The 16,768-nt window shown below is 54.4% G+C and overlaps 1 protein-coding gene across 6 annotated transcripts in view; it reads left to right on the forward strand.

Annotated features, from left to right (window-relative positions):
- STK33 (serine/threonine kinase 33) overlaps positions 1 to 16,768 on the forward strand; it is a 1,615,433-nt gene that overhangs the window by 1,142,070 nt on the left and 456,595 nt on the right. For all 6 annotated transcript variants that reach the window (XM_069623713.1, XM_069623715.1, XM_069623714.1 and 3 more), the window contains one exon: positions 1,510 to 1,595. In XM_069623713.1, coding sequence (XP_069479814.1) covers positions 1,510 to 1,595 — 86 coding nt within the window. The remainder of the gene's footprint in view (positions 1 to 1,509; positions 1,596 to 16,768) is intronic.

A 16,768-nucleotide genomic window follows, 5' to 3' on the forward strand; every position in this document is an offset into this window, starting at 1 on the left:
TGTAATGCTCTGTCGTCGTTGTTGGAGGCACGTGGTGGTTGGGGAGTGTGTCCTCGTACTGCTGTAGGCTTTCGCTGCCTTCTCTGTGTAAATTAGTCCCTCTTCCTTCTTATGGCTGGGCGTGCGTGCCTCCGGTAACACACGGGTTCTGAGTGTTTATGCTGCGTCCTCTTTTCAGTTTTAGTATACCCCTCATGGCGGGAGGTTTATTTGTAATGCAGCTACAGTTGTAGCGAATATTAAAGTTCCTGGTCCTCGTGGCCTTTAATAATAATGTGTTCCTGGCACTCCTGGCCCTTGTGGTGTTGAGCAATAATATTGTCCTGGCCCTTCCGGCCTTCGTGGCGTTGAATAATGAAGATACCTTGCCCTCTGGCGTTGATAGGGCGAGGCCACGTGGAGCCTCTAATACGCGACCTCGTGCACAGCTCCTGTCACTCTGTATCACTGCTTCTGCACCTCCTCCTTCCCCTACTTGTCGCTCCTCCTTACCGGTTGCTGTGCTTCTTCTTGTTTGTTCCAGCGTCTTCCCGTTACTCTGCTGGTCCTCCTCTTGTGAGGTCCTCTGGGCGTTGGTTCCGCCTCCCTCTCCTCTTCTTACGCTGGCCTCCTCGTCTGGCTGCAGTGCATCTTCCGCTGCGTGTAGGCGTGCATCGGTCCCTCCTTGGTCAGCTTTGGGGGCATCAGCCTTCTCTTACGGTCACGCTTGCTGCCTCATTTCATGCGCTGGCCACCTCCACTGGCATCAGCGGTTCCCTTCCCAGTCCTCAGTCTCCTCCTCAGAACTGCAGCCGGATGGCGGCGTGGGTCGTGGCGCCTCGTCTCCAGTTGTTACGTACGAATGATGACACGGGACAACTGCAGGGTACATCCAACCTCTTTATTCCTCATACACTTTCCGCCTTTTCCTCCCCTGTCCCTTCCCATTCCCTTCCCTCCCCCAACTCCCCTCTTGCCTTTGCAGTCCCTCCCTCTTAAAGGGGCTACGTCCTTTTCGTCCATAAAAGGTGGAGATGAGATGTTGCCTCCTTTAAGTGAAAGGCATAAGAGTGAATGCTTACTTCACAAATAAGTCGTTTTTATGTTAAAAAGCGAACAGTTAACCACTAGCATAGGCATTAGTGTAAAGGTTTTGAAAGCAAAGTACTATGAAACATGCATGAAATTTTAACTGCAGAATGCAAATAGCACATTACTGTGTCAATAATATCTGCACCAGATTAGAGGCTTCAACAAGACGTTGCCAGTAGTAACCCATCGTTTAGCAACTTTCAATTTTTGAGTCTTTATGGAAAATCTATTTTGTAATAGATGGACGAAATAAAACCGATTTCAGGGCAAATTAGCTGACTCGGAATTCCGAAGAAAATACCATCAAGTGAAAATATGCATATTTTATAGTACAACTTGAAGGAATATTTTCCAAATGTGAAGAATACAAACATAAGCTAAATCATTGGACTCTAAATAGTAGTGTACATTGATCCTTCTATTTATTCTTTTTTTTAGCTAAAGAAACTTTGCAGCGGTTGATGAAAGTGGATCCTGCTTACAGAATCACAGCTAATGAACTTCTTGACAATCCCTGGATGACGGTAGATTGCTTGTATTAATTGTATCCTCAGTTCTTACCCCTTGCATAATGTATAACCTATGGTGTAGCACATTGCTGTTCTCAAAACATTTTTAGGAATGTGCTGGCTTGTTACGTGCCAATGTTACTGGGTGGGCATCAACACCCAGACTTTTGCAATGTTTAAATTGCTCAACTGCTAAGCCCCAAAGTGTTTATTTGATCAGGCTGCTTTCATTGTAAAGCATATTTCCCTGCATGCGTATTTCGTTATTGGCTGAGCATGTTACCACCTTTTGGTTTACTTGACTAAACATATGTGTAGATCTGTACCAGTACCACAAAGAGGTGGAATACAACTTAATTGAAAATGTTTTTACAAAAACAAACAAAAGAATACTTCCCTCTCCGGTTAAACCAAAATAGGTAATATATTAAGATAATTAAACAATTCAGGGTGCTCTTTTTAGAGTGTGCAATGTTTTGGACTGCAGCTACAACATTCACTGTCTCTGGGAAGTGTCTCTTGTTCTCCCCCTTCTGGGGTTTTGTTGGCTTTGAAATATGACAACCTATATGACCCCTATTTAACTCCTGGAGGGCCCAGTGTGTCCCTTCCATGAGCCAAAGGTGTGTATAACTGCAGCTTCTCCTTTATGTTGTGGTGCAGCCAACTAGAATTGCCTTCCTCGTCACCACAGGTGATGTCAAGAGGGCCTTATCACATCACTGCCCTCTTCCCCATATGTTTTATCCTCCACTCTTTTTTGCTTCAACGCCTTTTGTTTGTGGTTTCACCCCTTCTTTGGGCCAGACACCCCTCCGACCCAAACATTGTTGTCTGTACTACTTCTGACCTGGATAGGCTCTTCTAGGTTCTCTTGATGATTGCTTCCAACCCCCTCCTAAGGTTCTCTATTCTTTTCTTCTCTGTGCTTCCTTTCCCTTCCTATGTCATCAGCTTGCTCCAGACTCTTGCTGCCTCTTCCAACTCTAAAGACCCCACACTGCTGCCTCTCTGTGTGGGCCTTTTAAATCCCAGTGACCCATTCTGAAGTGCCAGGCTTAGATTAAGGACCTGTAGGTGTATTGACTCATTAGCTGTGGTTGGGGATTGGCAGTGCGTAATTGGTTTATTTGATTCAGGAGGTCTGACTAATTGTGTGCGGCTAAATCATGTAGTGTGGACCGAATATCTAAAAGATTGGTCTGCCACTTTGGAAGGGAACAATATGCTCAGCTGTACATGACGTGCGCATCGGGTGCCGGGAGCGGAGCTGCATCTTCTTGGCATCAGCAGTACTGCAGTGAGTTCCCAACTCATACCGCAGTCTATGCAGGTCCACTAAGTGTCTTGAAAACAGTTAGTAACTCAAGACCTCACGGTTACAGGGTTCATAGTAGTCTTGCAAGCAGTGGATCAATTTTAATGCAATCATGCATTCTCTTTACAGGACGAATCCATTTCAAGGGTGTGAGTGGTTTAGGGGCTGCATGTGACTGATGCCTACCCCATGCTGGGGGTTAAGTAAGGGTGACCAGTGAATCCTCCCCATACCTCCATCAGGTCCATCAATCTCTAGCTTGGGGCTGTCCTGGCCCCTTGGTCACCCCACTAGATAGCCAGAGTTAGGCAGGTGACTACATCCATGTCTGTGTAAGTTAAAATGCTCAAATGTAAAGCATACCACCGAACGCACGTGCACATATGTTTACAACTGAAGGGATCATCAGAAAAGGAATAACATATTGTTGGAAACTGGTTTAGCTGCATTTACTACAAAATTCATAAAACAATTTGGCACCTATGCATTAAGTTCATTTACAGTTCCCACGCACACATATATCAGGACCCTATATTGTCTTAATAAGAACACTGGATATTAGCCCCACTCCCTCTCTGACAGCCATGCTGTAAATAATCACCATGACTGTGTTGATTTTTATGAATCATGTTCAACTGTGCAAACATAAACAGCGTTATCTGACTGCCTGTGGTAACTCTCCTGCAACTGTCTTCCCTGGTTTTAGTGTGTGTGATTTATGTGGTGGCCCTGCCAGCCATGTGTTTTGTCAGAGTAGATCAGTCTATAGGAAACGCCTGTTGATTGCACAGAAGCAGTTGTGATCTTCTTCATCAGTCTAATGGATTGTGTCCTCCCATATATATTCCTCATATTTGATAAATCCAATATCTGTTTGCAGCTTCGGAAACATTTTGTTAGCAGAGGGTGCTGTGCGTCGTCGATTCTTGGTCCCTCAGCGGCTTCCATCCCACTCTCGATGCTGGGATAAGTAGCACGCACTGTGCCCGTTGCCTCAGTTCCGTCTTTCCGTTCAGCATGCTTCGAAACCGTTTGTTCACCTCACCGATTTATCTACTGCGTTTATCAAAATCTTTGATAGATCTACCCCGAATACCGGGTTCAAGAGGTGTTTCGATTGTGGGTCTAAGATGTCCATCACAGATCTACACTGAATATGCCTCTGGTGTTTAGGAATAGGCCACAAAGTCGACGATTGTGGCTTGTGCCAGTCGATGACCGTTAAGGCCATGAAGGAAAGGAAGGGGATACTCGCCCTAGGTAGGCCCATGTCCAAATCCCCTTCCACTACCGGGTCATAGAGGTGGTCGTCTGACGACAAGAGCTTGAGAGAGGTTTAACTGACATAGACCTAAAAAGCGCAGTTAACATGCTAAGGGCGCTAGGTTGAGATCCCAACACTCATCGTCCTTGCATAAGAAGTCTACGAAGCGATGCCATCGGTCCTGGTCGTCTTCCTCTGACTCCTCATCCGATAGGAAATGGGTACGATTTCTGCGTAAATCGTCTTCAAAGGCCAAATTTGAGGAATGTTGCCTCAAAATGTAAAAGGTGTTCACGAAGGCGCCACCCTCCATCCTTTCCAGTGAACTGAAAAATGGCTTCCGACCCTATTGCGCCTCGTGAGGCTGACAGGGCAACGTCAAAATCTTCTGCTTGTGCACCTAATTGCCCCGGCAGTAAGTCCTTGAACCTCAAGGTTAAGAGATTCGACTCCTCGAGTCAAGTCGAAGCCGTCATTTTCCTCTTCTGTTGCGTAGAAGGAATCAGCGTCAAGTTCTTCGACGCAGAAGCCATTGGCGTCAAAACCATTGAAGCCGCCGACATCCTCTACGTATTCGTCTAAGGTTTTTAAGCACTTATTAAAGTCGATGAGCTGTATTTATGAAGAGGAGAATGTGGAGCAGGAGAGAAGCCCTCTGTATGGTTTGCAATATGGCACTCCAAATGCTCCACAAGAGGTCATCTTTGAGGAGTCAAGGTTAAGAGATCTAATGGACACCTTGAAGTATGCCAGTGGCCTGGATACTTCTCCAGAAGTGGAGTTTGCCACGCCAGATGTGACTGGGCATGCTGATGCCATAAAAAGTTCAGTCATGGCCAAGGTGATGGAGTATTTAGGCTGGAGTGGGCCTGTTTGGACATTCTTGATAAGGACCCTCCAAAGGATCCTATTCTGCCTTTCCATACGACACTGAGGAACAGTGTCTTAGAAAACTGAAAAAAACTGATACTACTCTAGCAGTAAAAAAGGACTTGACTAAGAAGTGCAGGCCTTCGGCTATAGATCCAGAATTTCTGTCAAAGACATCTACCGCCAGAAAGTCTCAATGTTCAGGTGGCCACATCAACCTCAAAGGAAGCTGCCTATCCCACAATCCCTCCAGATAGAGACGAAAAAAGATTTGACGCTTGGGGAAAAGGGTGTTTTCACCGGGTAGCATGGCGCTAAAAGCCGTTAATGCTACCTGTCCCCTAGCAAAGTATTCATACACTTTGTGGGAGATTGTGGCAATGGCCGCAGAACACATTTCCTGAGCGTGAGAAAACGGAAGGCTTCCACAACATTGTGCAGGATGGCAAGGATGCTATGTGCTAGGCTCTGCTGGCTGGTTTAGACACCTCAGATTATGTTAGTCATGCAATGGCGGCGAGCGCTGTAAACAGAAGGTTTGTGTGGTTGCCCAAGTCGGGTGTTGCTGCAAACATTCAGGCGAGGCTGTTGGATATGCCTTTTGATGGCTCACAGTTGTTTGGTTCAAATTCTGATAGGGGTTTGGAAAAGATGCAAAATCCCAAACCAGCTGCAAAATAGTTGGGAGCAGCGATTAGGCAACCACAGCAATCCTATTCAGCCTCTTAGAGTTGGAGGGGTCGGTCCTTTCGATTCTATTCTTCGGTTGGAAGAATGAGGGGACAATTGTCTGAAAGGGGACAGAGAATACTACCTCGTGGATCACGAGGACGAGGAGGTAAAGCTGCCCATACAACCTCTGCCTCTTTGCCATCCACGGCAGCAACAACATCAAAACCTCTTTTAGGCCTTAGTCCACAGGAATGTGGTGGGAGGCAGACTGACACAGCATTTCGAAGAATGGCAAAGCATTTCTTCAGATGCTTGGCCCTGCAAACAATACCCGATGGTTACCATTGTTGAAAATGCCTGTGAATTCTCAGCCAAGCAACCACTCCTTGAAGGATCCAGATCTGCTCCTCTGACCTGAGTTTTTCACCCTCTTAGAGAAAGGTGCAATAGAATTGGTACCTGCAGCTGAGGATGGTACTCTCCTTCCTAATTTTTTTTTTTTTTTTTTGGTTTATTGGTTAAGAAAAATATTAACCGTCAACAAGTAAAATAAGTACAAATAGGGTATGAAAAAAGAAATATCACATCAATAAATATGATCAGTAAACCATCCATTAGTACAATAAAAGGGTAGAAAAGAACTGTTAAACAACTCATACCTCTTACTCACAACAGACCTCCACTGATTGGCCTGTCCAATAAGTTTAATCCCCGACATTCTTCCAAATTCAAAGTTGTCCAAAAAGATGTAACAGTTATGACAGTGGAGGTGGTAGGTCCAGAAAGACATTCTGCCCAGACTTGATCTCCCAAGCCCTCCACCATTGCTAATCGGCACTTTACCAAATGGTTCCATCTCAATCCCTGTATGGCAAAACTGTATATCAAAAGATGTTTACAGGTTTCTCCCTTTCCTCCCCCATTGCAAAAGTGACAATGCTGCTGGTCAGCTTCCAGGCGACCATGTCTCTAATCCATATTTGCTTAGTCGGACAAAGGTTCCAACAAAAATGTAGGCATAATGACCTCTTTATTCTACATGGATTGCCCTTAAGGTCATCGATTGTACAGGTAAACTTAGATAGCAAGAGCTCACAAAAAACACGTGTCTCATTTAACAATCTACATTTTTTGCTGAGATCATTATTGCATTCAAGTCTTCAAACAGGGAATTAAGTTCAGGGAAAATGTTTCTCCTAGTGAAGGCCAATATTTTTCACTGTGCGCGTGTTTGAAGAAGCTATTTTACCCAATTCATAACGGATTAAATCTATAGGAACTAGTGTGGGAACCTGTAAAATATTGCCCCAAACCTGAGCTTCTAAGAGTGGTAACCCTTCCAATAACTGGAGAGGGTGTACATCCAGCCCATACAGTATTTTAGGAATAATTTTCCCCTTGTTATATTTTACGGCTGCTTTGAGAGACTATGTCCCATATCGAGCATCCACCCTCTTCAATTGATTTGTCAGGGGCAATATCCTTTCTTTCAACCAAGCTTTCAACCTACACAGCGATGGATTTGCCAAAATACATAATCCCAGGTATAGCACAGAGTCAACCCTCATAACTAACCGATATGCCAAGCGAAATAACTTTTTGCATGGGCCTTTGCATATTGCAGAATGCATTTTTTTTTGTTGCATTAATCAGTAAAGAATGTACACTGAAAAAGTGTCTAGCAACCTCTGCAGACCTATCGGAGTGCAGTCAAAAATGACAGTCATCCACATACGACATCCATACAGGCCTTGTGTTGTGCATTACTGGTGTAATAAACGTCTTTAGTGCCCGATATTCCCCGATATCAGATAGATAGAGGTTAAACAGGCAGGGGGTGCGAATACACCCATGCCTGTCACCCCGATGGGTCAGAAGCAGCCTTGAGAGACCTCCAGAACTGTCTAAGCAGACCTGAATTTCCGAAAGGGCATACAGCCCATTAATCAGTCTCAAAAGACCCATACGACCTCCCCAATTGTTAGTTACCTCAGAGATGCCCTCGGTCTATGGCGTCAAAAGCCGCAGTTAGATCTGTTGAAGCCATGAAAACTGAATCGTATTTTCCCTCCCAGGCTTGATCTTGAATGGTCTTTACCATCAGCCCAGTTAATGAGGTGCCTACATTTCTCCGAAAGCCAATCTGCCACTTAGTCGACCCTCGATACAGCCCATGCCTCTAGATGGGACAGCAACACTGCCGCAAACATTTTGCTGTCCACATCTAGAGGAGCAATGGGCCGATAGTTTAAAGGGCAAGTTCGAGGGCCTCTCTTATAAATTGGCAGTATGTGGGCTTTGGACCATGAGGGGGGGGACTGCTCAAGAGATACAGGGGCCAATTCATAGAATTCGGCGCACAAGTGGCGCACGCGGCTGGCGCACAGTGTGCGCGTGCGGTAGTCTGCGCCAGCCGCGTGCGCTGAAACACATTCAGGCGCACAGCGTATTCATGGATTCCAACATCCACAACCAGCCGTGGCGCAGAGTGGCGCAGCGACCCTGCAGCAGCGTCAGTTACGCCCCCAAGAACGCCCCTCGCGCAGGGAAAAGCCATCAAAATCCCCAATCCAGCGCAAAGGGCAGCAGCAAACGCAGAGCGGGGAGCGTGTATTTCAGGGGTGTGCGGGTATCCCCACACGCGATAGGCCTGGGTACGTGCATTACAGGGGTGCGCGAGAAAATCTACACGCGATTGGCCTGGGTACGTGGATTTCTGGGGTGCGCGAGAAATTCTACACGCGATTGGCCTGGCTACGTGGATTACAGGGGTGCGCGAGAAATTCTACACGCGATTGGCCTGGGTACGTGTATTTCAGGGGTGCGCGAGAAAATCTACACGGGATTGGGCTGGGTACGTGGATTTCAAGGGTGCGCGAGAAAATCTACACGCGATTGGCCTGGGTACGTGTAGTACAGGGGTGCGCGAGAAAATCTACACGCGATTGGCCTGGGTACGTGGATTTCAGGGGTGCGCGAGAAAATCTACACGCGATTGGGCTGGGTACGTGGATTTCAGGGTGCGCGAGAAATTCTACACGCGATCGGCCTGGGTACGTGGATTTCAGGGGTGCGTGAGAAAATCTACACGCGATTGGGCTGGGTACGTGGATTTCAGGGGTGCGCGAGAAATTCTACATGCGATTGGCCTGGGTACGTGGATTTCAGGGGTGCGCGAGAAAATCTACACGCGATTGGGCTGGGTACGTGGATTTCAGGGGTGCGCGAGAAATTCTACACGCGATTGGCCTGGGTACGTGGATTTCAGGGGTGCGCAAGAAAATCTACACGCGATTGGCCTGGGTACGTGTATTACAGGGGTGCGCGAGAAATCCTACACGCGATTGGGCCTGTGCGAGTGGGGCAGTGTATTACGTGGGTGTGCGGGAAGTTGAAGAGGTGAATTGCCAGTGTGGGTCCTCCCAGGTCTCCCCTCTACCCCCTCCACGACCTCTGCAGGCAGCCCACACCACAGGGGACTACCCTGCACCCCTGGTCATGTCCCGCAGGCAGCCCATCCACCATGGGCATGCCCCCCAGCCAAGCCACATGTCCCCTTGCACCCCCACCCCCCAGCACCGTGGGGCACCTGCCAGCAGGCCCCCAACCATGTCCCACTCATGTCCCCTTGCACCCCCAGTCACCAGGGGCAGCCTCCACCAGGCCCCCACCCATGTCTCCCACCACCCCCACCCCTCCAGTCACCAGGGGCAGCCTCCACCAGGCCCCCACCCATGTCTCACACCACCCCCACCCCTCCAGTCACCAGGGCCAGCCTCCACCAGGCCCCCACCCATGTCTCCCACCACCCCCACCCCTCCAGTCACCAGGGGCAGCCTCCACAAGGCCCCCACCCATGTCTCCCAGCACCCCCACTCCTCCAGTCACCAGGGCCAGCCTCCACCAGGCCCCCACCCATGTCTCCAACCACCCCCACCCCTCCAGTCACCAGGGGCAGCCTCCACAAGGCCCCCACCCATGTCTCACACCACCCCCACCCCCCAGTCACCAGGGGCAGCCTCCACAAGGCCCCCACCCATGTCTCCCACCACCCCCACCACCCAGTCACCAGGGGCAGCCTCCACCAGGCCCCCAACCATGTCTCCCACCACCCCCACCCCTCCAGTCACCAGGGGCAGCCTCCACCAGGCCCCCACCCATGTCTCCCACCACCCCCACTCCTCCAGTCACCAGGGGCAGCCTCCACCAGGCCCCCACCCATGTCTCCCACCACCCCCACCACCCAGTCACCAGGGGCAGCCTCCACCAGGCCCCCACCCATGTCTCCCACCACCCCCACTCCTCAAGTCACCAGGGGCAGCCTCCACCAGGCCCCCACCCATGTCTCCCACCACCCCCACCCCTTCAGTCACCAGGGGCAGCCTCCACCAGGACCCCACCCATGTCTCCCACCACCCCCACCCCCCAGTCACCAGGGGCAGCCCCCACAAGGCCCCCAACCATGTCTCCCACCACCCCCACCCCTCCAGTCACCAGGGGCAGCCTCCACAAGGCCCCCACCCATGTCTCCCACCACCCCCACTCCTCCAGTCACCAGGGGCAGCCTCCACCAGGCCCCCACCCATGTCTCCCACCACCCCCACCCCCCAGTCACCAGGGGCAGCCTCCACAAGGCCCCCACCCATGTCTCCCACCACCCCCACCCCCCAGTCACCAGGGGCAGCCTCCACAAGGCCCCCACCCATGTCTCCCACCACCCCCACCCCTCCAGTCACCAGGGGCAGACTCCACCAGGCCCCCAACCATGTCTCCCACCACCCCCACCCCTCCAGTCACCAGGGGCAGCCTCCACAAGGCCCCCACCCATGTCTCCCACCACCCCCACTCCTCCAGTCACCAGGGGCAGCCTCCACCAGGCCCCCACCCATGTCTCCCACCACCCCCACCCACCAGTCACCAGGGGCAGCCTCCACCAGGCCCCCACCCATGTCTCCCACCACCCCCACCCCCCAGTCACCAGGGGCAGCCTCCACCAGGCCCCCACCCATGTCTCCCACCACCCCCACCCCCCAGTCACCAGGGGCAGCCTCCACAAGGCCCCCAACCATGTCTCCCACCTCCCCCACCCCTCCAGTCACCAGGGGCAGCCTCCACCAGGCCCCCACCCATGTCTCCCACCACCCCCACCCCTCCAGTCACCAGGGGCAGCCTCCACCAGGCCCCCACCCATGTCTCCCACCACCCCCACCCCTCCAGTCACCAGGGGCAGCCTCCACCAGGCCCCCACCCATGTCTCCCACCACCCCCACCCCTCCAGTCACCAGGGGCAGCCTCCACCAGGCCCCCACCCATGTCTCCCACCACCCCCACCCCTCCAGTCACCAGGGGCAGCCTCCACCAGGCCCCCACCCATGTCTCCCACCACCCCCACCCCTCCAGTCACCAGGGGCAGCCTCCACAAGGCCCCCACCCATGTCTCCCACCACCCCCACCCCTCCAGTCACCAGGGGCAGCCTCCACCAGGCCCCCACCCATGTCTCCCACCACCCCCACCCCTCCAGTCACCAGGGGCAGCCTCCACCAGGCCCCCACCCATGTCTCCCACCACCCCCACTCCTCCAGTCACCAGGGGCAGCCTCCACCAGGCCCCCACCCATGCCTCCCACCACCCCTACCCCCCAGTCACCAGGGGCAGCCTCCACAAGGCCCCCACCCATGTCTCACACCACCCCCACCCCCCAGCAGGCCCCCACTCATGTCCCCTTGCACCCCCACCCCCCAGCAGGCCCCCACTCATGTCCCCTTGCACCCCCACCCCCCAGCAGGCCCCCACTCATGTCCCCCTGCACCCCCACCCCCCAGCAGGCCCCCACTCATGTCCCCTTGCACCCCCACCCCCCAGCAGGCCCCCACTCATGTTCCCTTGCACCCCCACCCCCCAGCACTGTGGGGCACCTGCCAGCAGGCCCCCAACCATGTCCCACTCATGTCCCCTTGCACCCCCACCCCCCAGCACTGTGGGGCACCTGCCAGCAGGCCCCCAACCATGTCCCCTTGCACCCCCACCCCCCAGCAGGCCCCCACTCATGTCCCCCTGCACCCCCACCCCCCAGCACTGTGGGGCACCTGCCAGCAGGCCCCCAACCATGTCCCCTTGCACCCCCACCCCCCAGCAGGCCCCCACTCATGTCCCCCTGCACCCCCACCCCCCAGAACTGTGGGGCACCTGCCAGCATGCCCCCAACCATGTCTCCCACCACCCCCACCCCTCCAGTCACCAGGGGCAGCCTCCACAAGGCCCCCACCCATGTCTCCCACCACCCCCACCCCCCAGTCACCAGGGGCAGCCTCCACAAGGCCCCCACCCATGTCTCACACCACCCCCACCCCTCCAGTCACCAGGGGCAGCCTCCACCAGGCCCCCACCCATGTCTCCCACCACCCCCACCCCCACCCCTCCAGTCACCAGGGGCAGCCTCCACCAGGCCCCCACCCATGTCTCCCACCACCCCCACCCCTCCAGTCACCAGGGGCAGCCTCCACCAGGCCCCCAACCATGTCTCCCACCACCCCCACCCCCCAGCAGGCCCCCACTCATGTCCCCTTGCACCCCCACCCCCCAGCACTGTGGGGCACCTGCCAGCAGGCCCCCAACCATGTCCCACTCATGTCCCCTTGCACCCCCACCCCCCAGCACTGTGGGGCACCTGCCAGCAGGCCCCCAACCATGTCCCCTTGCACCCCCACCCCCCAGCAGGCCCCCACTCATGTCCCCCTGCACCCCCACCCCCCAGCACTGTGGGGCACCTGCCAGCAGGCCCCCAACCATGTCCCCTTGCACCCCCACCCCCCAGCAGGCCCCTACTCATGTCCCCCTGCACCCCCACCCCCCAGCACTGTGGGGCACCTGCCAGCATGCCCCCAACCATGTCCCCTTGCACCCCCACCCCCAGCAGGCCCCCACTCATGTCCCCTTGCACCCCCACCCCCCAGCAGGCCCCCACTCATGTCCCCCTGCACCCCCACCCCCCAGCACTGTGGGGCACCTGCCAGCAGGCCCCCAACCATGTCCCACTCATGTCCCCTTGCACCCCCACCCCCCAGCACTGTGGGGCACCTGCCAGCAGGCCCCAACCATGTCCCCTTGCACCCCCACCCCCCAGCAGGCCCCCACTCAAGTCCCCCTGCACCCCCACCCCCCAGCACTGTGGGGCACCTGCCAGCAGGCCCCCAACCATGTCCCACTCATGTCCCCTTGCACCCCCCCACCCCCCAGCACTGTGGGGCACCTGCCAGCAGGCCCCCAACCATGTCCCCTTGCACCCCCACCCCCCAGCAGGCCCCCACTCATGTCCCCTTGCACCCCCACCCCCCTGCAGGCCCCCACTCATGTCCCCCTGCCCCCAGGTCCTGACGAAACGCAATCATGGCAGTAATGGGCAGCATACCCAGCACAAACACCCAGCCAAGGATTGCATCCACCCACATAGTAGATGCAATTACATGATACAACCCCAATGGCAAGTATGTAAATGAACACATGTCCGTCACACACACATACACAATGGGTGCAAGTGAATGTCAAAACCCATATCATGACATGCATGAAACCAATGAGAAAATACCACAAATGTAAGTAATAAATATATGTATTAAAGATGAAAATGAAGTAAAGAAATAAAACACACAACAATGGGGATGACAAAACAAATGGTCCATGTCCGAGAACTAATAGAAAAAATCAAAAAACAAAGGAATCCAAAAACTAACGTAGTCCAAAGCAAAATAATGGGGGGAAAAAATAAGGAAAAACCATTGCCTCATGTTGAACACAAATATAAATCCAACAAATGTTTTCCAAACATCAAACTATGTACAAGAATATCCCAGGGTCCATGAGCCCAACACCATAAATGAAACCTACTACTACTAACTAATAAAAAATATATATACAGAAAAGTGGCCATTGTCCGAGCGGTCCAAAAAAAACTTAAAAAATAAAGGAAACCTAACACTAACTAACTAAAGAACTATATACAATGGCAGCGGGCAAGTCCTGCGGCTCACTCTGTGATGTTGCTGGCCAGGGCATCATCGAACTCCATGTCGATGTCCCGGAGGCGGGACTCTGTCCTGGCACCGAGGTCTCGCAGGGACAACCCCGTGTCCACCTCAAACTCCCTGCGAGCTTCCTCGAGGCACTCAGCCCGCCTCAACGCCCGACGCATGGAGAACTCCGCCCTGACCATGGTGAGCCGCTCCTCTTCCGCCCGCTGCCGCTCCGCACCTATCCGCTGGACCAACTGCTCCCACACGGAAGACACTGCCATCCCAGGGTTCTCCTGCCCTCCGGCCGATGCCTGCCCCTCTGATCTTGATGGCCCCGAGCCATGATGCCTCCCACGTCGAGCCTGCTGCTGCCTCCGACGCCACTGCCTCTGCCAGCACGACGGCATCCAGGCTGATGGAATCCACCGATGCCGTCGTGCACATGCCCTGCCAGATGATGCCGGCACATCCTCCATCTGCAGGGGGACAGTTGCTGGTGTGTCCATCCCTGCTGGACCTTCGACTCCCGACTGTGGCAGGGATGGGGTCCCCACCGAGCTGGCTGCGTTGGTCGGGGCAGGTCCACAGGGGGCCCTGGTGGCATCTGGGCCGGAAGACGGCATGGAGCACGACTGGCGCATAGCCTCCACAGAGGAGGAGAGGGTCGCCAGAAGGCCACACACATGTAGGAAACCCCCGACCATGGCGGCTCCCAAATGGTTCACGTACGCACGGTGCTCTTCGTGATGATGTGCATGCTCCTCCCGGGAAGCATGCACCTCATCACGAATGCCAGCCGTGCGCAACGCGACACCAATCAGGACCCTCTCCACACGGCCAGGGGTCCCCTCGTCCGCAGGTAGAGGAGTGTCAGATGACATGGACATCTCCCCTACCTGCGGACGGGCCTGGGATGGGGCATCCCTGCTGGTGCATGGTGGTGCAGTCACAGTGTCAGGGACAGTGACATGCACAGGCACCTCCACGGCGACCTGTGCTGCCTCCTGCCCCTGGCCCTGGACTGCACCACTTGCACCAGCGGGGATGCCCCCACCAGGCCCCATGTGTGGCTCAGTAGCAGCCTCCTCCCCCTCTGTGGAAACCACCAACCTGGATGTCTCCACGCCGTCTTCCGCCGGTGCAAGCCCCTGTGGGGCCTCACCCACCCCTTCCGCTGCAGCCGTGGCGGCATCCCCGCCGCTCTGCACCACAGCGCCTTCTCCGCCCTCTTCTTCACTTGCCACTGTGTAGAGGGAGACATAGAACACAAGCATCAGGGTACTGTACAATGGTCCCCTAGACAGGAAGCAACAGCAGATGAGTGGCACTGTCATACATCACTTCCATCATGTCCCTCCACAACACATGGGTCAGTGCAGGCAAAACACATACAGTAACAGGCATGGCGTATGCCATGGACATTGGCATACATGACCAAGGGACTCATGATTCATGCAATGTTGGTTTTAAACTCACATGCATCATGGGTCTTGCCATCACATGCACACACCTCACCGTAGTTCCATCCATCTGGCCTCGTACACCACAGACGCAGTGGATACAAGGATGACTAGGCTGCATCAGTGAATCTGAACATTGTCACAGACATGTGTCATGCATCCATGGCAGTTACAAGTCACAGACACGCAGGTCAGACACACACACATGGACACCATACGTGTACATGGGACCAGCACCCATCCCTCACCCCCACCCATGTCCAGGAACAGAGACTGCCATGCTTCCATGTGTCCATTCCGCACAGAGCCCCCCCATGTTGCAATAGAACACATGCACCAACCATGTGGTTCACACATCACTGTACTCACATGCCTGACCATGATGTCCCTGCACACACACATACGTACATGGCCTATGTCACACTTACAGGCAGGTATCAGACAACCAGCACACTGCAACATGCCCTGTCTCACACAGTAATGCTTGGCCACTTACCGGCCAACTCCAGATGGGTCTGCCTCCGAATGATCTGGGCGTGGAGCGCTGGGTCTACGCGTTCCAGGACCCTCATCTGGATGTCACTCAGGCGTGCCCGGCCCCCCTCCGCGAGGCGCCGGGCCTTATTGAGGGTCCTGGACCTCAAGTCCTCCCAGCGCTTCTTGATGTGCTTGATGTCGCGGGTTGCCACCCCCTCCGCGTTGATGGCAACCACTACATCGTCCCAGATCCTCTCCCGTCCTTCCTTGTTGGCGCGTGGTCTTCCGAAGAGGGCATCATAATGCCCCAGGACATGCTCCACCAGGACACCAACTTCCTTCTCACTGAAGCTGGTGGCCCTCTGCCTCTCTGGCTGGGGGTCGCCACTGGTCTCAGATGGTGCTTGCCCCGACATGGCGACCCCCGAGGCAGGCGTGGGTGGGCAACTGGGTCCTGGGGCTGGGCTGTGGAGCGATGGTATCCCAGTCGGGAGTCTACTGTTCCAGCAGGGGTGGACACAGCAACTGGACCCCTGCAGATGGCTGATGTGCAGGCACCAAATGGCAGGGCACGGTGGCAGCAGGCAGGCAGGCAGGCAGCAGAAGATGGAACGTGGGAGGCTGCTCGGGGCACTGGGGGGCAGTGATTCATCCTTCTGGGCAGGAGCGTGGTCTTCCGTGTGTATTCGCGTGGCCAGCTTGATACGGAGTGATTTGGCACGTGAAAAATCTGCACGTCAGCGTGTAATTCGAGGAAAGGCCCTTAGCGCGTAAGCGCGTCTGCACGCATACGCATTTTCATTGGACCAAAGACCCTCAGCGCGTGAGCGCGTCTGTGACGTGTCGTGCGAGGGTGTATCCCTCATTGCACGTGATGACAGAACACACGTGGATTTCAACCAATCGCGTGTGAAAGTTCACGGCACCCCGGAACACACGTACCCAGGCCAATCGCGTGTAGATTTTCTCGCGCACCCCTGAAATCCACGTACCCAGGCCAATCGCGTGTAGCATTTCTCGCGCACCCCTGTAATACACGTACCCAGGCCAATCGCGTGTAGATTTTCTCGCGCACCCCTGTAATACACGTACCCAGGCCAATCGCGTGTAGATTTTC

Source organism: Ambystoma mexicanum, chromosome 11, assembly GCF_040938575.1.
Source record: "Ambystoma mexicanum isolate Mex_15411 chromosome 11, UKY_AmexF1_1, whole genome shotgun sequence".
In the NCBI taxonomy this organism is placed as follows: domain Eukaryota; kingdom Metazoa; phylum Chordata; class Amphibia; order Caudata; family Ambystomatidae; genus Ambystoma; species Ambystoma mexicanum.